Source organism: Neodiprion lecontei, chromosome 6 (genome assembly GCF_021901455.1).
Source record: "Neodiprion lecontei isolate iyNeoLeco1 chromosome 6, iyNeoLeco1.1, whole genome shotgun sequence".
In the NCBI taxonomy this organism is placed as follows: Eukaryota; Metazoa; Arthropoda; class Insecta; order Hymenoptera; family Diprionidae; genus Neodiprion; species Neodiprion lecontei.
The window spans coordinates 18,860,290-18,883,150 of NC_060265.1; the positions used below are offsets into that span (position 1 = coordinate 18,860,290).

Sequence of the window (22,861 nt, forward strand, 5' to 3'; positions counted from 1 at the left end):
TAATAAGCATAATTAAATAAACTCGCTCAAACGTCTGTAATAAATTCTGAATTTTTTTTTGCAACAGCGAATATTTTTCAGTCGAAAGTAATTACTTTCCTGCCGGCAGGATTAATGATCAAAAAAAGTCGTTCCAATTCACTTGAAATTTTTTTTATCAACCATTAAAAATGAGGTGGGTTGGCCAAAATATCAATACTTTTTATAAATTATATTATAAAATAAACTACAAGGATGTCTGTAAAATTTTAAAATAGATAACTTTGGAATCATAAACGGAAGCTTAGATATCGATGCTTGATTCCAAATACGTTAGCTTGAAAACTATTACAAGTCTAGTATATTTGTTCAATCTCACTTTTCGATGTATCATTTTATTCATAAAATTATTTTCGACAAATTCACTAAACCAGATTTGATTTTTACGCAGTGGTCAGTCCAATATTCCAATTTGTTGATCATAATCAATACCAGTGTAATGTTGTAAAGTTAAATATTTAACGATGTGAACGGGATAAAAAAAAAGTGTTTCATTAAATTTGTAAAAAGTATTCGGCTGAATTAACTGAACCATCATATAATAAAGTTGAACGAATCTTTTAAATTTTATGAAATATTTTCAAGCGATTCGAAATAAAACATTTATATTTAAGCTTTCGTTTCTGCTTCCAGTATTTGTTATGCATATCTTCGTAACTTACGAATGCAATAATTTCATAAATATTCAATAGCCGACTATCTCGAAATGTAAATTAATAAGAACTAGTTTTAAAACACTCGCTCGCTAAAGCTCGCTCGGGGTCGGATACCTAGAGTAACTGGTTTTTGTGCTCGTGCACTCGCTTAATATTTGTCAGTGTTTTACCAGATGACATAGTTGTAGGGGAGACTGGGGCGCGATGACTCCCCACAATATATTGGTATTTGCTTTACAGTATACGGAATGAACACTGTCTTTGTGCATGTGACGCACACCGAATCTGCCCGTAAGATTTTTTCTATATAATGCTACAAATAACGTTTACACATGCATGTAAGTATAACGTATTGTGATTTTATGACAATAAATTTCCTCAAAAAATACCAGAGTACAATCAGCTAAGTGCTGATAGATTTGAAACACTGCGCACAGAAAATTTACCTCGAATTGAACGACGTTATTGTCATGTATTTCTATGTATACGATGCCAACCACTCACCAATTGCAATTTGTTGATCCTGGGCGTTCGGTTTTTTTTTCCGATTCAAAATGTCATCTGAAGCATGCATATTGGTTTCATAGTACTGAAACTTGAAAATTAGTCCGGAAGGTCAAAAGTCACCAGGTCAAGGACCTGGACATCCAGAACTACGGAGCGCTTGTTCTGGAACTCGAGTTTCACCAGGAAGCGGACCCGGAGCGCAGGATCCATGATGTAGAGAACCCGGTACTCGAAATTTGCGGAGCGCGACTCTCATCCGTCCGCTCTACTGCGCGGTTGTTGCCAGACTGAGGAATTCGGCTCGCTGATTTTCGTTGTCGACGATTACTGTACATCGATGACGTAAAAGAAAAAAAATTTTGGGCGACGTAACTTCCTGAACGTCCGAACATCTGAACAACCAAACTTTGGTTTCGAACTTTAATACTATGCATGATGATGCATGATGATTATAGATTTTTGTCCAAGCATTTCTTATATATATTCAACATTTTATCAATTAACTTTAATCCCACGCGACATCGTCCACGTGATAATTGATTTAATTTGCCAACGGTTCTTCATTCTGCAGCTTCTGATATTGCAATTCTGGTTCAGAATCGAGATGAGCCAGTCGAATATACAAGATTTTTCTTCATTCCTATCATTTTTGTGCAAAGTAAATGATTGATCACCCATGCAAATTCCAATCGCCGCACAATTCTCGTGTTCTGTTTGAGCTTTGAAATACCAGCGATAACCGATTGGCAGACAAGATGTTCAGGTGGGCTTACCGCCAACCTAATAATCCCCGGCATTCGTATCGCTGGACAAGTGGATGGACTAGCCTACCTCGACGAATATTCTCACAATGCCACAATGGCACAAACCACATAGCTTTCGAAAATGCTTATTGACCGCCTCGCATGACGGAGAATTGATTCGCTTATAACGAACAGTCTGGGATTGTGATTGACAGAACTAGAAAGGCACTAGATTAACTATTAAACTAATGTCTTTTTTTTTTGTTTGATTCGTTCTAGATGAATCATTAAAATGTTACGATGGTCACCGCAAAAGCACTGCTTGTGGGAGGAGTTCCAAAAAATATGGCGTTAACTTGGTCTGCAGTGAATATATAAAGTTTTTTAACTTTTGTCAAATAAAGTTAAAACATTGTATAATAACTTTGTATCATTTGTTTTATAAAATAGATTAAACCACTGTCAAAAAAAGTCATGTTTCTTGTCTTTTGAGTATACGTCCTGTGCTTTTCCCGAGAGTATAATATTGATCAACCCTGGAATCTGAACGAAATGAGGTGTTTGTATTTTTTTTCAAGTAACCTGCTAACTTTTTCTAATATATTGCATGTATCCGTTCTATGCGTTCACATTACACTCTGGCAGCTGTTTGTTTGAAGTTGTTTCTCATCAGGAAAGTACCTACCTACTCTAAAACTTCATAATATTATATTGAAAAAGAGAACGTCATGTATAATGTATATGTATTATACAAAAGTAGCGTTAGGAATTGGAGGGTGTGTTGTTGAAAACTTTTCTTCCTGTACGTCGTGTCAGAATTCGCCGCGGGATGTAAAAATATTTTATATACAGGTGTATATATTTTCCCGCGTGCGCAATTTCCGAAGTTACAACGACACGAACTTTCGACTTTCATCTAAGTTGAGTTAGGCAGTCTGGTTAGGTGGTTGCTTAAATTACCCATCCTTACCTTGTTCAGCTGAAACTTAATCCGATATCCGCTAATTTTCTCTACTGAATTCCGTTTCTTGCTATATTTTGGCTAAATAGTATTACAAATTAATATAATTTCAGAGAAGTTCACCGAATCCGAATAGTGGTAAGTTTTTCATTCGTCCTCTCGCTTTAATACGCGCACTTTTTTGTTGATTTATGATATTGAAAATAAACGAATTTACAGAGGGAAATTCCAGCATGAATTTTAGGTCAACCGGAAACGAGAAAGATTTTTCTCATTTCTTTCCCCTATTCTGGAAATATCCTTGCAGTGGTGATAGATGTGAGATTCCTTAATTCCGTTTCGGTGTGAAAAAAAATATCGTTAACCTAGATTCCGATCCTTGGATGATGCAGGTCGTCTTATCATCCCGCAGAATGAGCGCGAGATTCTCGAAAGCGAGATTATCTGACCAAGTATCTGAAACTGATGGGTACTAATGAATTGATGCTGATTTCGTAAATCGCCAAGTTTCCCAGTGGGAACTATTCAGGTCATCCTGATTTGCCCGAACCTATCGAAAATAGTACAATCTATGCGTTACATTCATTTTTATACATAGACACGGTGCTTATACAGTGACGATAAAAATGTAATATTAATTCTTTGGTTTGCTCAACCTTTCCAGAATTAAGATTTTTCCTGTACCGTCCGATGTTGTAATCAAAGAGTTTTGAAGTTTTATACTTTCAAAAGATCTGAGATTACCATTCGTTATATACTTTCATGTGAATTATTGTGCTTTGAGAAAATAACGAACATTTTCACAACTTTCACTGAAACAGAATAAATTTGACGAGTAAACAAACTTTTTATAAGGTGATTCGTTGCAGAATTTTCAATTATATGCACATATTTTTTCAAACTATTACTTGATCGTAGGAAAAATTCACTAACATTTCGTTACTTTTTTTTAGTATATTATCAAGATATCCCTTGACAGTTTCAGGAATTCAAAATTTCCTCAACTTTGAAGCAGCGCGTAACATCTTTCGTCACGTAGCATTTTTTTCTTCCTTCATTTACAGTATTGCGAATACATTTCAAATCACTCTCTTTGATTACGAATTCACGGTGAAACACGTCTCGATATATCCCGATGAATATTGTCCCGTGACCCCATTTTCCCCCCAATACGTATGATAATCGATGACTTTTTTTGAAAGCTTTTTGATTTTACAAAAAATACTCGATCCGATTGGAAAAATATCTGTTCTTCATTTCTGTGGATTTGAACGATGTGAGGAAACGAGTATAATTTAGAATAGGAGCGGAAGATTTGATGAATCTTCTGGTCACTGCCACGTTAAAGCTGGTTATTTAATTGACTAAAATCCTTCGGCTAAACAAGGCTCTGATATCAAATTATCGATATACTTGAAAAAAAGAAAAAAAAAAAAAATATTTAGCAGGAGTGACCACGACGAACCGAAGCAGCAAGGCGTAGTAGATTTTCTGATCACATGAATAAGATAACATTTTTCATTTTGTACCCGAACTATAATACACTAGAACCTCGATTATCCGAACTAATTGGGACCGAGCTTAGTTCGGATGATCCAAAGTTCGTATAACCGAAATGCAATTTTTATTTTAAGGTATAACAATATGTACGACACAAATTTAAAATCGACAAACAGTCCGTGCATGATAAACATCCAAATACATATTGAACCTCTTTCAAACACCGAACGATTATTTTATTACTCCGATTTTACATAGTCGTCTATTGTCAATTGACGAACGGCTGCCCCACATTTTTTACCAACAATTTATACTTCGCACCAAAAATCTTTTTTTTTTTTGAGCCAGCGTTCGGATAATTGAGGGTTTCGATAATCGAGGTTCTACTGTACATCCATTTTTCGATTATCTTAAAAAAATGCTAAGATTTTTCCTCGTTGCATCCAATTCTGTCAACGCATTTGGTTTTTGGAATCGATACAGGTAGAACCGGACGAATTTCGTGAAAATTGACAGGTTCGTCCACAGTGGGAAAGAACATCTGCCTCTTCCCATTTACCCTCAGCCCTTCCAGGCATGGGTTCGCTCTGAATTCTCGTGTAAAGAACAGAACCGCGGGTTAAACCTTGTACGCCAGAAGAGACGAGACACGACGAGACGAGACGAGATGAGACGAGACCAGGCCGGTGTTTTCACGGGGATTATCGATTCGCTGAAACCTTGTCGGCTCGTCACTGGAAACCAGACGCTGCTGGAGCGGCATCGTCATCGTGATCATCATCATCATCACGATCGTCGGTATCGGGCTCCGCGTTTGTCATGCCGTCGTGCAGGTTGGTAGCCGCGGTTCTGGCTGCACTTAATTGCGTTACAGATGCGCAGAGTCTGCGCTTCCTAGACGCGCACACTTCGTAATGCAATTTACTTTTAGCCAAATTTTGCGAAGATGAGTTTCGAGGAAATTTCATTCCGAGGTGAGGGCATATCGACCCTGTGGTTCTGCAGGCCTCGAGCCACCCGAATTACCTCAATTTATTTCCGTCAACGCGTCCGTGTATCTGTCAGAATAAAAATAAGAGCCGCGTTTTTGACACATACGCACACACGCACAAATACCAAGAGAGAGAGAGAGAAGCGAGAATTCGTCAAACTCTTAAACGGCCTACGGCCACAAGAAGATTGTACCGATAAAATTTTAATCGTGCCTGCATGCCACAACTCTTCACACTTTTTTCCATTTTTTTTTTTTTTTTTGATTTTCTTTTTCTCGCGGAAAGGCTTTTCGGATTGAGAATATCAGGATAAAAATAAATTTGTTTCCTTTTGTTCGAGAATAAATTTATGCGTTTTGAATAAAATGATTAGATTTTTAATGTATATTTTTTTTTCTTCGAATTTTACCAGAAATTCCTGCTTGGATAAAAAATATTTCTAGCCTCTTCCGAACCGATCCTTTCTTTCTGTCTCTGCTCAAGAATCAAGTAGAAGCTCTGGTCACTTTTTGCATCAGCGGTGACAAATTTAATATTCGTTACGTTGAAACAAGTAGCGTTAATAATTTTATTCTCACTTTGTATACATGCACAATATATGTAGAAAGTAAAAAATAAACAGAATGCAGAAAAAAAAAGAAAAAAAATAATTGTGTAGACAGTAATGAAACGGGGACAGAAATCACGACCGAAAATAGCTCTGTAAACGTTTAGATGATGAAATTCGTGCTGGGAAAATCAATTCGAAAACGAGCAAATAGCATTTCGGAATTACAGGGTAAAGTGGAGTCGAACGAAGGAACGGGGAATCAATTACCTAATTTAATCCGGTGCCGTTGTTTCGGGCCTCGATCTCAAATAAGAGCTTATCTGTGGTGAAGAGAAATGGAGAATAAAGATAGCTTATGGATAAAGAAGAATCTCGAGTGTATCGGTGTATAAATATCTACACAATGGAAAGCCATGAAAGCCATGAAAACATCATGGCAGGATGGAAAAGTGATGTGAAGTAGATCCTTAATTGATGTCAGCGGTCGTGAATACATGGCCACGCATCGAGAACGGAAAATAAGGCGAAAAAGAAAAACAAAACAGCCGCAACACGGCTATGGATAATAAGAGAAAACAAACAAACTTGAAGAATCGTTTTCATAATACTCGAGTGGGGAACGAGAGGAGCGAAATCTGGCAAAAACAGGGGTTGACCTGCTAATTGTAAGACAGAGGGGCTGAAGCAAAAAACTGGATTGTGTATTATGTTGTGCATCATACAGAGAAAAATTGAAAACACCAGCTGCTTTTGTCAACCGAACGAATTTCCCTCAACGGTCTCTCGGATGTATTTTTTTTTATAATTTTTTTCAATTTCTGATTCACGTAGTCTATGAGGACCTTTGTCATTCTTCTGTCAGTTTCTCGAACCCTGCTGAAAAGCAAAGGCCGTATATTTGATTTCTTTATTGAAGAAACTTGCTGATCAGTTTTTTTCTCAAATTTTTTTTTTTTTTTAAATGCATTCACGATTGCAATTTTAATGATCGTACTGTTACCTGTTTACGTAAAGACTGAATAATATCTTCTTTGTTCCATTTGGAACCTTTGATTTGTTTTTTCGTTTTTATCGTCATGTGAAAAAAGTTGATGGCATTCTTTAAAAGATTTCATTATAAGGTTAATATGGTAATATGCCATTCTGATGATTTTGAGGCGAATTAGAGACGCAGAATAGACGGAAAACTTATAGTTTCTGCACATATTTTCCACAAATCATTGGTAATAGAAATTTTGAGTTAAATCTGTACTTTCTGTTTTCCATTTGTCTTCTTTCTCTTCGACAAGTAAAAAATTCTTGCAATTTCCGATGTTTAAATTTTTTTTAAAAGTTTTATGTACGTTTCCCGAAAAATTATGACACAGTATTGTTTAAAATTATGTTCGCAGCCTGAAGCAAACTTTCACTAACAAGGAAAAATTCCCTGGAAACGGCTGGTTGACAAATGACAGTTAACAATAATCTCTCGCCTATAAAGAATGATCCGGTCATGGCGCAGTCGCGATCCATTATGCTAGTAACATTTTTACAAGGTTGGCTATGCATATAAACTAGACGATGAACAGGATATTTCAATAAAACCTCTCGGTATACGTATACCTGTACCGTTTCCCCGTCATGCAAATAAAAATGCATAAACAATGATAGAAATCTTAAAAAGAAGGGTTTCTTGTACCTAGCACAAAAATTTGACGAATAATCGATGAAAATAGTCTCCCGTTAGGAAGGAAAATACCCTAGGGAGTGGATCAGGTGGCAACTAACAATCTTAGGGCTATCGGATATTAGTTGAGAAATATAATCGGCTTTATATCAAACTCGGGACTTGGTCCTGACTTCAGGGAGTTTCGATCAAATATTTGCTCCTGCGTCTCAGGTCCCTGATTAGAACAGCCAGAAACGCAGGTTCGTCCGCACACACGCACCTGCGGGAATAATGTGTGCCAAGGACGGGATGTGCAAATAGCGAAACAGGGAAACCGGCGCGTGACGTTACGCTTATTGTGTTCCTGCGAATCCATAGGCCGGCCATCCGGTCCCAGAGTGGTAAGGACAATAGAAGTTTGATTGGTTCTTCGAAACTCGCTGGAACATGGCGGATTCGCGCGAATATTCAAACGATACAAGCTTCGAATTCACGATCAGTGATCATTTTCACAGTATTCGATCAGCATTATTCCAAATAGTGTATTGGGAGATATACTTCTCGGGATTATAGTGGCAGTGGAAACAGTCCGAAACATTTATTATTAAAATTCGCGTATTTCCAAGGATCAATGCAAACATAACCTAAAATATCACCACTCATCAGTACGTTATAACGTAAGGTGATGTATGGGAAAAAATTGAACCAACTTGTTGTTTGGTCTTTTAAAAACTAAAAATCAATTGCCTCAACATTCCGTTTTTCGAAGTGTGTCCAAGTTGCAGTTAGATCGATATTTTCACCCTAAAGAGCTGGCCGAAAATTGATGGATCAGCTCATATATATTATAATTGATTATCACTGCATGAAGTAACGTTTCAAACTCCCCGTAATTTTTGGTCCCAAAAAAATTGCGACAAGAATGGAGACGGTAGACCGGACTCTCTTTTTTACGGATTCTATCCGGTCCCACTTGGCCTGCGCTTAGCGGACTCGTTAAAGCCGTGTGAAGTTGAGCTAAGTTCATCACCAAATTCTGGTTTTGGGGCCACGGTTGGTGGGTGGCTGATCACGCCTCGTTGCCTTCCGCAAATCACCCAGCGGAGGAAACTAGTTCCTGACTGTATATGACCGTCGTAAATTTCAAAATGCCAAGTGGGCTAGGGTCCCAACCCATCGGCAAGCCTGAGGATTTAAGCAACTTTAAAGCCCAGGATTTTCTGAACCTATTTGGTTTGGAGCCTTCCCACCTTGAATGGAACATGGGAGGGGAGGGATATTCGAGTGTCAAAAAAAGCTCACAGATTTTTTTCGCAGCTTGCTTTGCTGCTGAACGGGTTTGGGAACTTATGTGCTAATTTTCAATCGCATTATTTGCATCGTACAAGCCTCGAAAGGTTTTTGACCTTCTAGCTTATCAAAATTATAGTATCTCGTTTCTTCAGATGTTACACGTATAATTGCATTCCACGTTTGCTTTTGTCGAACAGAGCAGAAAATGTTATAAGAATTTGAAATTTGAGTTTTTCACACTTCCCTCCATAGCCGAAATAATTTCCATGGTATTCAGAGAATTCAGAATTTATTCTATCATCATTTTTAAAATAAATTACAAAAACTACAACGTTCCAAACAACCACATCAGACTTCGCTTGAAGTTTTTGTTTTATTATTATCTATCATTTCTAGGTATTCTAAATGGTTTGTTCCCAAAATTTCAGCATTTTTTTTTCTCTAGAAATCACGCTGTTATATATAATATATTTTGCTTTCAGAATATACCAATCGGTGTGATCGTCAAATCACGGCCTGCAAGGAAGCGTGCACGTGAAATAAAAAAATAAAAAAACAATTAATCGCAAACTTTTCCATCCAATCGTAGGTTCTTGTTTAAGTCAGGGTATAACGTACGCGTCATTTTGATTTAAGTGAATCAAAGAGCATGTTTTCATCCTTAGACAGTTTTTTTTGTCCGATACGGCTCGCCAATATCGTGATATTCCGTTTCGGAATAAGAGATGGACAAGTCCATTGCAAAGCATTTGAATTCGATAATCTGTATAACCGTGAATGTATTTTTCCGACTTGTAATACAATTCTACAAATGGAAAAGAAACCGATGATCATTTAAATACACACATCCAATGTGGAGAAAATAACAATATTCTTGTTCTTAAGGATGAAAGAAAATGGTGTTGTAAAGTAAACTGCACTGATTTCTATCGCACCCACTCATAACTGTCTTAACCATTTTGGGTTACATTTTGGGCCGCTGAAAAGTTTCGCATAATTTCGCTACATATCTGCGGATTTCTTTTGTAATAACAATTTTTCCATCATAAGTTGTCCGTCGTAAAATAGCTCAATATCAAGGCTGCGGGGCGTGTACCGGGTACAGTCACGTTATTAATCAATATAGGACAGCCACGAAGGGAGGGAAGGTTGGGTGTAAAAGTCGAGGGTGCAGGTGACACTACGTCGCACTTATAAAGTTGAAGTTGCTGCTGGTGCAGGTTACACGTGCGTGAAACTGGCAATCTTGAAGGGTCGAGGATGAGAGTAGGGTACACATTGGACCACGGATAGCGGACGATCATTCGACGGCCATTAAAAGTTTCGGGATTGTTTCATTTTGGCGGGGTCACGGAACGCGACTCGGGGTTAAAAAAGCGAATAACGTCATTGCGAACCACTTATGTAAGTTACCCCATACGAGTAAAAATTTCATCGGATAAAAACCGAGCGAAGAGTTTCGGTCCCTTATACATACAATATTAATAGGGAGAAGTTTAATATGGTTTTTTACACGGTTTAAAAACGGATGGGTTCTACCGTCTGAATCGAAAGTTATGGGGGAAGGGAGAGGACTGTTTAAAAATCTTCATCAACGTTATCTGCGCTACTGATGGCGAACACGAATGAAACGATGTCCATACCGTGCAATGAGAAAAATTTCATTTGTTATAGTAACTGGAAAAATTCAGTAAAACAGATATCGTTAAAAAAACTGTTTGAATATTGTTGGGATTACGAAAAACGAGGTACACCTAACCATTTTGGGCTATTGTCGATCCTTTTTTGGTGATTGCAACGCAAAATCAGTTTTTTGTCGATTGCGGTAAAAAATAAAAATGGTCAAGGACTGAGTGATAACCGGAACTAAAAATTTCCCTCAGGGTGTATCTTATATATCTGATATCTGTCCCATTTGTAATCTTGGTAGATTCGAATAGCACAAGCTGAGGTGTCGATGAATTGAGAAAGTGTTTTGTAATTAGAATGTTGGAAATGATTAAAATCCGGTGTTTTTTATTAAACTCACGACAACTTCTTTAGAAAATTGGATCTTTCATACGGTTTGAAGTCTGAAGATAATCTTTGGAACCAAAGAGTCTTCGATGGAAAAGATACCGCTCGTATGACATTTCGTCAAGTCTAGTGAAACGAATAATGAATAATCAATAATGATATTCGCATATTTACATGTTTCAAAAACGCAAATTATTGTTACTTTTCTCACATCAATCACTGAAAACGATTAGTGAAATTTTAACAACCGTTTATATTGGTCACATTCGAAACTTCAATGATTTCGAAAAAGCTGAGGTGATTCGTCTTCGTTATTGTTTTTGAAAGACGCGAAGATGAAACGAAAGGTTGAGTCGCAGATATTGAAAAAAATTGGGATTTTTAGTGACTGACCGACGCTTTACCACTGCCGGAGGTAAAATTAAGTCAACGTAGATATAATGCCTGTACTACATCCGTACGATTGTAGCGTATTAACGATACGTGAATAGAAAAAGAAAGAGGAAATAGTGAGGCTAAAAATTGCACCAGTAATTAAATCGCGCCTCTCGAACAAAGAGATTTTTTTTTTTTCACTTCAGCGATGCAGCAGCAAAATTAAGGAAGCTAAACAGAGCGACAAAGATAAATCCCGAGTTGTTATTTCACTCGGAATTGTCATCCCTGCCCGAGAATGTACGTACTACGTGTCTACACGCTACACACGTATCTACGTAGGCACGTGTGTCACATACACGCATCAGAGATACTCCGTAGCGTCCTCTGAAATAATAATAACAATGATAGATACAACCGGTTTAATAATAATGATAATAACATTTTAAACACACCCACACACACGCAGATACGCGGCACACATTCGCATTCGTCGGATCGATGCTTGCTTGCATCGTTCACCAATATTAACCACGATCTATATTTACATTTTTCCTCCATTGTATATCTCATCCAATTACCGTGTCACATGGGGGTGAATTTTTGCCGAAAATGACATCGCGGTTTCATACGTACCTTTGCTTTTTAATTGCAGTTTTCCATCATGGGAAACTCCAAGCCTGAGTAAATTTTGTTACAGGATACGGTTTGCGTGATGAACAGAAGAATATGAGAAGACAGAATGAAAAATTTACTTCTGGGGCAACAAATGTTCGATCGTTGTATTTAGCTCTTTGTTTACTTCCTCGCTCTTTGACGGCACTGATTTATATCGAAGTTTGTAGAACCCACACACGTGATTCGGAAATATACAATCTTTCGCTAGCTCCGAACAAGTTCTAAAAGCGATCGGTTATATTATTTGAACGATGAAAAACCATGCTGAATTTAATTTAAGGTTTACCTCGTGCGTGTACATTTTATCCATAGTGAAATATTTTTAATTACATTGATAGATGAAATTCATTAACGGTTTTTTTAAGTTTTTTGCCAGGGATTGTTGTTCCGATATTTTCTTTGAGTTTAAAATTCTTCGAAATTTCGCGCAACCTCATCCGGCTTCTCGTTAAAAAAAAGCTTCCTCGAACGTCGTAAACTTTTCGTATGATCGCAGTACTTGGCTAACTCTTGAAGAGATTGTGACGGATTTCACGAAGCTTCAAAAAATTGTCAAAAGACTCCTCGGAGAGAGTCTGGAGGAACGTAATTTAACGCTAACTTTGGAAAACCTGAAAAGGATCATATCGTACTTATACTTCACAGAATGTGCCTTGCGAAATTTCATAAGATTCGAGGAATTCTGAAATTATAATTCTGGTGTACAAGATTCGAGGAACAAAGAAAATTTCAACGACCGTTGTACCGGATATTTTGGGGAGCGATTCAACCCTCGCTCTCATTTTATTTCAAACGTTTTTTTCGGAAATTGTATAGAGTCAAGAACTCCACCGTCTCTCTGAGCAACCCTGATACTCGTGCAACTTGCTGATGTCATTCATGGGGGGGGGGGGGATGGCGTGTAGCAGTCCGGCGATATTACTTGTCCTCAAGCCCTTAAACGAGAACCTAATCAGGTAATGGAACAGGAACGAGAAACAAATGAACACGAGCTGGGAGAACTGCTGGCCGAGGGTTGAACGCCGTTGAGTTCTGGTCCGAAGGGACAAGGGGCCGAGTGTTCGGTGTGTCCTTTTCTCAGGACACCGAACGTGCCGCACAATACGCAGGACTGTAGGTACTCTTGAATATGGGAAAACACCGAGGCCATGTCGCAGAGTTCCTTGTTTGAAATTGGATACGAGGGGTGGACGGAAATTACGATACCCATGGAATTCTCATATTTTACAGAGGTGGATATTACAAATACGAATTCGAATCCAGAGCTGACAGAGAAGAAATTATTCACGAGTTTTTCTCGAGGATCGACTGACCCAAGGATACTTTGGTGCTGTGGATACAGTTTTAAGGGAATCGAGTTACATACCATCAAATTTTGCAGTTAGTGTGTTTGTTGTTGGTTTTAATTCTCATATTTTATACAACGAATTCATTTTTGAGGTATGAATTGTTTTGTGAAAATTCCAGAAATGCGTTCTCGAATGTTGTCAAATGTATTAGGCTGGGGTTCGTTGGATAAGGCATTTTATGGAGCAACATATTTCTGTACGTCTTATCACATTGCGCAAATATGAGGAATTCGTCGTCGAGCATTAGGGATAAAACGTGAGAAGACGTTAGGAAAAAAGGAGCAGATTGACTTACGGTTGTTTACTTTAAAGGCACATTAAAATGGAATTGTAGCCTAATGTACCGTAAATATTACACGATGGAATACATGAGGTGTGATGAAAAATTCCGAGGCACATATTATCTCGGAAACATGGCAAAAGTCGTTTCAACCATACCTATATACGTTTCTTTTTACTAACAATAAGAAGTTTGCTTGGATAAAAATCGATACCGTTTAACAATTCTACGAGGAGATAGTTGAAAATTGAATACTCATCAGTTATTATATTCGTAAGGTACCTGCAAAGATTTCTTTTAAAAATAAAGAAGTTCAAAATACTTGAAATTATAAACAAGAGCTTAGATGTTGATATTTCGTTTCAAATCGTTTGAAAAATTTCAAGAACTTATTAGATTCGTTAAAAATTCCAGTGTCTTTTACATTTGTATTTTCAAAGAGATATTTGCAGCTTACAAACATAACAATTTAGAAAATACTCGGCGTACGATTACCGAGTAATAAAATAAATAAAAAGTAACGATTTTTCGGTGATGAAACAAGTCCAAACTTGTATAACTGTCAAGTTTGATGTCAAAAAGGTTACGCATTCTTCGTGTAAGCCTCTACATTCGAAAAGTGGGTTCAATAATGCACAATTTGAATCATCGGGCAATCAACGCATCGTTCAACCCGAGAGCCGGACTAACAATCACGGCGCGAGGTGTCGTCGGCTTAGCCAATTTGCAAAGCAAATATCCGTGGCTCATCTGAAAACTGCACCCGCAATTCACACCCCTCGCAATTTTTATCAGAGCATCAAAATGTGCCCGAGGAGATGTAAAGGTCGAAAAAAAAGGAATTAACGACCTGACTTTGCTTTTGCAAAAAGATATGACATTATTAGTGTAATGAAGTAAGTGCCGGAGGTAGATGGCCAGACTCACTTGACGAACATGTAGATACCAGTCGGTTCCATGGCTCTGGCGACGGCTTTCCAACTGGCGATTATGGTGTACTTTTGGCGGGCGGTTAACGGAAGTCTTGGATCTGTAGCCGCGGGAGGCGGCGGACTGTCACGTCCGGTTTGATTTTGTGATCCCGAAGATGCGAGTTTCCCGAGTTCGCAACCCATGGCGAACTTGAAAGAAGATCAAGAAGAAAAAAAAAATATATATCGTCGCCGCAGCCTCCTGTTCCGCAGAATATCACTGTTTATTTATTTCCGGTTTTTGTTGTCCTTTTTTTTTATTTTATTTTTTATTCAATTAGAAGAATACGGTTTATTAGATTTGTTTTACACACGGCAGACGGGTTCTATAAAAACAATGGAATAACTTGAACAATTTCACAATCATCAATCAACTTGGAGTTTATTTTCAACGTCAAATCTCTGCGCAACCGGTTCGAACCTCATGGATTTACCCTGTTGAACTTTTAAGTTTGTTATTACATGTTGCGCACTTTACGAGGATATATTCAATTCATCTTTGAGTAGACGGTTGTTTTTTTTTTTTTTCTTTACTTTTACGAATTACTAATTTACGGATAGGCAGGGTTATTACAGAGGCACATCAAGCCGAGAACTGAAACTCGCTTCGAAACTTTTAAGTGAAATTTGATGAAACGAAGGGGGGGATACGAGATAGCGTGGAATTCGACGAGCAGAGTAGACACTTACGTATTATTCAAGTGGGTGAAGTATACTTTTCGGAAAAGTGAGTTTCACGTATACGTACGATGTATATAATATTTACTCGCGATTGCGTGCAAGGTCGGTTATACAACACACTGCACGCACACAACGGTAAGCCGGTGAATTTATGACGACTCTTTATTTTTACGATCCAGCAAATAAAATCTTTTAACGTTACGCGGGTAATAATCAGGGTATCAAACTATCGGCCACCTTCTCCGTCTAGAGAGCTATTTAAACGTGAGATTCAAACAAAAACTTTTCGCTTCACATTCACGGTTTCTTCGATCTACTCAATTATTCTCTATCGAATTGTACAATCGTCCTTCGAATTATCATACATTTCAGTCCGCAACGGAGTGAAACGTGTTACATTTATTCGAAAGATCGTCCACCCCTCCTCTCATCTCCCTAGCGACAAAGGTTCACGATTCGAAGGTAGTTATTTTTCCTTTCCTCTCCTCTCCTATTCTCTTCAATTTCAATCCCTTGGGAAGATTGTTCAGTTATTTCAAAGCCCCTGGCCAAATTTCCGGGCTTCTGAGGCACGTCCCCCAGGATGGCAGAGGCGAGTGGGCGAGTTCCGTTTGTTTTTATAACTCGTTTAGCAAACACACACGATTTCCGAAAACACACACAGAGTCTCGGTACATTTACGGTTTGATATGAGCGAGCTTGCGCGATCCGCGTGCCGAAATAAAAGACACGAGAGCCGAGTCGAGACGCTGACAAGACGAATTTATCACACGTGGATACAAAGCGCTAGAGTCGCGGTACGAAGATGCGATTTCATCGCTGTCGTCCACCCTCCGGTCCAAAAAACGGATCGGAAAGGAACGAAACGAAATTTTTGCGTTACGAGGGTGTCTGATTATCACCCCCGGGATAATTCGCGACTGCGATATTTCTCCATAGAGAGAGAGAGAGATAGTGAGAGAGATCGAGAGAGAGCGAAAGAGCCGATTTTCGTGAATGCAAAAACGCGTTCGGCTCCTCGTAGGGTTTTCACTCCTTTCCAGGGTCGCTCATTTCGACCGCCGACGGCACCGAGGGCCGAGAATGCTTCGTCCTGGAGTTTTCCCGTCTCCGGTTTATAGAGAGAGAGAGACAGGGAGAGAGAAAGGAAGAGAGAGGCACCCTGCCGGAGGTGTTGCCTACAGCCCAGGCGAGCCAAGACTGAGGCTTCGGGGATCCTGAACCCGGTGGCGCAGGCGCTTCGCAGCTCCGAAGACCGCCGACGCAATCGCGCGCCGAGCTCGCTCAAAAACACACAATTACACGCACAGCCTTCGCCCCTCTCTCTACCTTTCTCTCTCTCTCTCTGCGTGCGCGTATTAATTATATCGTCCAACAATCGGGATTAGATATCCCGCTGGTACCCGGTATTCCGGAGCAACAATGTCAACCGCTAGAGCCGAGTATTATCTGTTTACGACGTCACGAACATCGAGTCCTCCCGATAAGTAACCAAATGTTTTAGGCACACTGTGCGTACGCACTGATAAGGGGGAGAGACAGTGCGAAAGGGGGGGGGGGGGATTTTGTTCACGCCCGTGGCAGTGTCGGACAATGTTGTTGCATCGGAGAGGGCTTTGCAAAATGTTATTACCGGCCGTAAACAAGAAGTGAAATACGGAAAAGTTAACGAATGGAAGTAAAAAATTTATCAAATAGATCGGAATGTGTTTAGAGGTGTGTCACGATGGAGAACTGTTTTATACAGAATTTTGGAATGTACAAAGTCGAAATGCAAAAAAAAGCAAGAAATTTAGGAAGGTCAATATGGATAAGAATATAGCAAGCTAGAACATATCGAAACGTATAGAATTCTCGCGAATTATAATCTGCATTTAGACTTTCTGTCATTTTAAACCCTCAGAATTTGAACGATTCTATGTTGCAGTTTTTTTTTTTTGTTGAAATCTGATAATATAACCCTCCATTTTTTGATCTTGGTAGAAAGAGAAAATTTATCATTATTTTCAATTATCAATATAGGACATTAATTTCAATTATTACACCCGTAATGCATGCGGGTCAATTCTTTTTCACCGCTTCTATTACTCAACACGCCTCTACGGTCATTCGCATGTGTATCGCGAGATTGAGGAAATTTGATTCACCCAGATATCTATCAGCTAGCTTCACCCTTCCGATTCCATCAAGGGATGCAGCATAAAAAAGGGAGAGAAGATAAAAAAAAAAAAAAACTCTCGCGGGAGGCGATGATTACTGAAATATTACGTATGGATTATATACAATGTTTTTTTCTTCTTTCTTCACGTTCAATTCAAGCGAATAGGAAATTATTGATGTTCTTGACAAGAACAGTTATTCTGACAATTCGACGAAACTGATCGATACGTTTGAAAACCAATTTTGTTAGGCGATACAAAATTGGAGAAATTATTTCTTTGTATGGAACAAAAAAAAAAAAAAAAAACGAAAAAATGAAAGAAAGAGTAATCGCCAGGCTGCGCAAAAACTATAAGTTACGTTTGAATGCTTGATAAATTCGCGGTAAAGATAAGGATACACGGTAAATTTATCAGGCTGTATACGTAACTATGTATACCTGTACATGAGCGCTCGCAGGTTAAACATATCTGTAGAAATAATCGATTTCCACCTAAGCTTCGGACGCCTACCGACCCTGTATACATGGTAAGTAGACACGTACGCGATTTATTCTATAGAGAAGTGGAATGAAGAAGGTAGGTTGAAATGAAGAAAAAAAAAAAAAAGAACCGAACGAAGTAATGACGATTTTTTGCTGTACCTAGTCCGATTTCGTTTCATTTTCTATTCTTTCTTGATTAACTTTCTTTGTTTTTCTTTTTTTTTTCATCTCCTCACACGTGCTTCTTCGTATATTATAACTTGGGTCGCCCACGTTTATGTGCGCAAATATCTAGTTTCTCGGGGAATAAGATGGGATGAAAAAAGAATAATAATACGAAGAAGTGGAAAGAAACACCAGTATATGGGTATATGCTAGCACTCTGCGAGAATATTGTATTTAATTAAGGAAGCGTTAGAGGGAAAGTATGGTGTTTTAGACGAGAATTCTTGGCCGCCATTTCTCCGAGCATGGATTAAATGGGGATGAATAAGTATGAATGACAGTGGAAAGTGAAGAAGACTAAATGAAAAAAGTGAATACCCGACTATTCGAGTTCTAAAATAAACGGCCGGGCTCCGAAAAGTTTACGTAAACAATTTAAACTTTAATTAGAATTTTCAACCGGCGATGATAAAATCGGCGATACAAACTCGACCGAAGAACAAGTTTTTTCCCGTTTCGCAAACGAAGAAAAAAAAAAAAAAAAAGGACAAAAAATATTTCAATTCCGTAAAATGAACAACATAAAAACGGGGGATTCACTGCGTGAATCGACCGGCCATTAAATAAATTGATGGGTTGAGTGTCTGAGAGAGAGAGAAAAAAAAAAAAAAATTAACAGGTATAAATTTAACATACGTACGTGAAAAAACTAATGATAAAAAAAAAAAATGATTGCAGTTTGTTTTAAATTGGATAATTTGACTGGTTGAAAATTCTTAAAGCAACCACCGGCTGCGATTCCGTATGAAAATGTACGAGGATGAGGGTGGAAAGATGTAAAGGTCGTTTCGCCGAGTGGATTTGGAAATGTCAAACTTTATTCGATTATTTAGTAGGGAGTTCGCGAGGGTTGCTGAGTCGAAGTTTGGACCTGGGGCGTGTTTATCGGTCGAAAAAGATACTCGGTGGGTAGGCGGTATTTCGATGAAAATTGTTACGCACACCGCGGCCCTTGGGGATATTCAGAAATTCACGAGAAGGAAAAATTTGGTAAATAATAAATGGGGAAAGAAAAAATATCTGTCCTAAATTTTTTTCACTCTTGATTTATCATCGGTACTGTAAGGGAAATTTCTATTTCCGGTTGCCGTACAATCTTCGACCCTAGCATGTTTTGCTTTTTTATTCCAATGAATGAAAAATACGGTCCTGGGTAAAAATAGTTAATGATTATTGTAACCGTTGAATTAGTATTCTTTTTTTCAGGGTGGAATGAATTTCAACGTTTCAACAAACCCAATATAAAGATTGTAATTGCGGTAGGATTTCTCCGCGTTTTAAGTCAGAGTTCATCACTAAAGATAAGAAACAAAATACGATTTATAAGCTGATCCATTTTTCTTGACTTTTTGAAATTCACTCTCCTTTCAGCGCTTGTTCGAGTTGCAGTGTTATTCATCGGATTCGACTGCAACGGATCAGCACCAGCTATCGCACTAATTCGAGAACAAGCTTCCATTACAAGCTTTGGTATAACAACATCGGGAAAGTGTTGCTTAATCCACTTGAAAAAGTCACGGTTCTACAGCGTTTCAAATTATACGACGGTGCTGAACGCACAGACTTCTCTCAGTTTAACGCAAATGCATTGCGAATCCGGTTTTTTTTCTCCGTCTTTCTCTGCATTTATATATGTATATATATATTCACGCTGATAAGTTCGAGATTTACTCGAGTACAGAGTATTGGATTGAAAAACGGATTGGCACGGGTTAAGACTGGGATGAGAAGCAGAAGTTATTTATTTTATTTACGCTTTGTTTTTCCAGTCTTTTATGCTTCGCAGATAAAAACAGTTAAGGGAAATAGATGTGACATTTGATATCAAAGACACATTGGTCACGTCTAGCTTACTCAGTAGGTAATTAATTGCATTCATTTCATTCTACTCCCGTTCTATTCCTTCCTTTATCGGCCACTCGATTTTTATTACCGAATGAATATAATGCCTCGTAATATCGATCAGGAGTTAGACCTTAACCTATTAAAGCTAAATGAGGACCTTTTAGGAATGAACTAGACTGCTAATTGGCTTTTGTTCAATTACTCGAATCGGCAAATGAATTAGACTGTTAAGCATAAAGTTTATGCCAAGACTGTTAAATACTGAACCAAATTTTGCATCGCAATAGTAAATTTAAAAGAAAAAATGAAAACAAAAACAAGAAAACAACTGCGTGATCTTTTTCGAATAGGCCAGACCGTGGCATATTTTTCAACAAGCTGATCGTGAGTTTCGATTTGGTTGTTAATTTTAATATCAAATTCATAATTTGCAAGGTTTCAAATCACTGTATAGGTAATTGATGGCGCCTCAAATATGCTGGAAAACAGTTTGGAGCTTACGTATATATAATATTTCATACTTTGTTTGGAAATTTCTATCACATTTTCTTTCTAAGATATCAAAATCTGTCCAAAAAGGCATTGCAATTTTAATTGCTTTATCGCAGCTAGAAAAGTGGAAACTGATGTGTATACTTATTCCATGCTGGATGCCAGTAGAAAATACATTTCTCATGTTCTTTTACAAAAATTATATAATTCTATAGAGTTCGAAAGAGGCGCAAATCTCCGACGAATTCCTAATATCAGTAAAAATCTCCACACTCGGGCAAAGAATTTGTCGTCTTCGAACAAAAAGAACCCACGACAAAAATACCATATTTGAAATTTAATTTAATACAATTTACTGTTTTAACAATTTTCCGTAAGTTATTATTTTTGTTTGATTTTTGGTTATTTATAATACCTAGGTTATTTTTGTCTGGGTTATTTTTTGGAGTCATCTTTGCTTGGATTACATTTATGTTTGGTTATCTTTGTCGTGGGTTATTTTCGAGCCAGGTCATTTATGTTTGGGGTTTTTTTTTTCTTCTCGTCTCCGGTTACTTGTGACGGATTATTTTTAAACAAGATGTCAAGGTCGGTCACCATTCTTCCCTTACCAACGGCGCAAGCATCGCGCGTAAAAACGTAAGTACCGAGGTATTCAAATTCTCATCGGCGCGGATCGCGTCCTCGATCGCGGGGTCCGATGGGCCCGAGGATTTCCGGTGGGCCCGAAGGCCCAGCTGGCATGCCAGTGGCAGGTAATTCGGCGTTGAGCCGCGAGGATCATTCGTTCGCCCTCGGCGTGCGTAATAGTCAGTTTGTTATGAGCCGAGCACGCGCTGCGGCTGAATATATGTTTCGAAAAACCTCTCGCCAAGTTGAATAACTCTCGGATAATCCAGTGTGCGAATAGTGAAAATAGTGCCTCTCAAAACAGAAGATACAAAACGGAAATGTGCCCAAAACGTTCCCCCGATTGACTGTTTTACACCGGAAAAGTAAGCAGAAATATTTCGATCAACCTAATTCAGTGGAAATAAGTTTTAGATATGAAATTAAAACGATCAAGCGTGAAAATGATTCTATCAGATAGAATCCTCAGGGAATATTTAATACGATGATTTTCTTTACGGGGAAAGGTTTTCATCAAAGTTACGAAAAAAATCGATCATACAGTTTGATTTAATTAAAGAAATTTATGGAAATACTTTCATTTTTCATGATTCGAAATATTGACCAAGGCGATTAAATGCGATGGACGGTGAAATCGACGAGAATCTGCTTCGTCCCGTTTAAAAATTTCCGTTCCTCTGCGAGCGTATGAAAACAATGAATAAGTTATACGATTCTCGATGCGGTTGAGCCTGCGATACGCGATGCAAGAAAACAGGGTCTTTTGTTCACTCCGGGGTACGTACGGGTCTTCAGTTTTATCCATAGAAACTAAAGCCTCTGAAAGAAAAGGGTGTAATAACGCTGCGCTCTTTGCCGCACAAACACCCTGGGAAAAACCCTTCGTAAATTACAGATGCACAGGATTCTCTCGTCGGGGCAATTTAGCGGTGCGAAATTACAATACTATAGTTTCAAGGTTTCCTTCTTACGGCCCCTCGGTCTGCATCAATTTATGCGACCAAACAACGCCGTTATTTTACATGGAATAATAAACTTGGTGTTATTTTTATTTTATTTTAATTTTTTCTTCTCATTCTCCTTCTTACTTAAAGTTGTTTAAGAGAGAAAAATGTTGACAAGATGAGTTGCGCATGTGTATGGAAGACGTATTATACACCCGTCCAGCCCACCGTGTTTTACGATGCTTTTATAATAACAACGTTCTACGCCGCATGAAAATCGAATGAATTTTGATCGATCGATTCGTGAGAATTGATACGATGTATGAAATATTTTACTTCGTTTTAATTACACTAGATTGGTTTTCAATTTGGTATCATTTCTTAAATCGTTTATGCCAGTTTGATACAAAATATCATACAGTTTTCAAAGAAGAAGGTTGCAACTTTTTAACTAAAATACTCCAAAATTTGATTCGCATAAAAATTTAATATCAAAGGGAGAAATAAAAAAAATATTCAAATTTCTCGAGCGTAGATATATTCAAGTAATTGAAAACCCAAATTTATCATACTGTCGCGAAGAGAAAATAAAAATAAGAACTCGTGAAAAGTGTTTCCGTTTATTTCCATCTTAAATAAATTCTTTCAATGTCCTTTCGATAAATTCAATACCTACCTGCGATGCGGATCATTATTCGAATTATAAAAACCTGGTTCTGATTTCGTTTTTTCTTTTAACCCCCGCAAAATAGATCAAGCGAATTTGACTAAAATTTTCCCGAAATATTGGGGCAAAGTTAGAAAATCGTAATAAAATTTAAGTATAAAACAATTCTGTCCAC

The 22,861-nt window shown here is 38.1% G+C and overlaps 1 protein-coding gene and 1 long non-coding RNA gene across 8 annotated transcripts in view; one reads left to right on the forward strand and one right to left on the reverse strand.

Moving 5' to 3' along the window:
- The window catches only part of LOC107223485 (neuroglobin), a 31,888-nt gene extending 15,465 nt beyond the window's left edge, over positions 1-16,423 (reverse strand). The window contains exons 1-3 of one of the 6 annotated variants that reach the window (XM_046744288.1): positions 15,249-16,423; positions 14,980-15,001; positions 14,515-14,884 (exon numbers count right to left, since the gene is read on the reverse strand). In XM_046744288.1, coding sequence (XP_046600244.1) covers positions 14,515-14,702 — 188 coding nt within the window. In that variant the 5' untranslated portion in view covers positions 14,703-14,884; positions 14,980-15,001; positions 15,249-16,423. Of the gene's footprint in view, positions 1-14,514 lie in introns of all 6 variants that reach the window. The other 5 variants (XM_046744287.1, XM_046744286.1, XM_046744283.1 and 2 more) reach the window with 5 other exon arrangements.
- Positions 10,094-13,888, forward strand: LOC124295202. 2 transcript variants are annotated; one of them, XR_006905097.1, is made up of 3 exons: positions 10,094-10,293; positions 11,981-13,338; positions 13,426-13,888. It is a non-coding gene; the product is annotated as an uncharacterized LOC124295202 (long non-coding RNA). The 2 variants fall into 2 exon arrangements; XR_006905098.1 differs by having other exon boundaries at positions 12,775-13,338; positions 13,426-13,884.
- Positions 16,424-22,861: the final 6,438 nt, after the last annotated feature.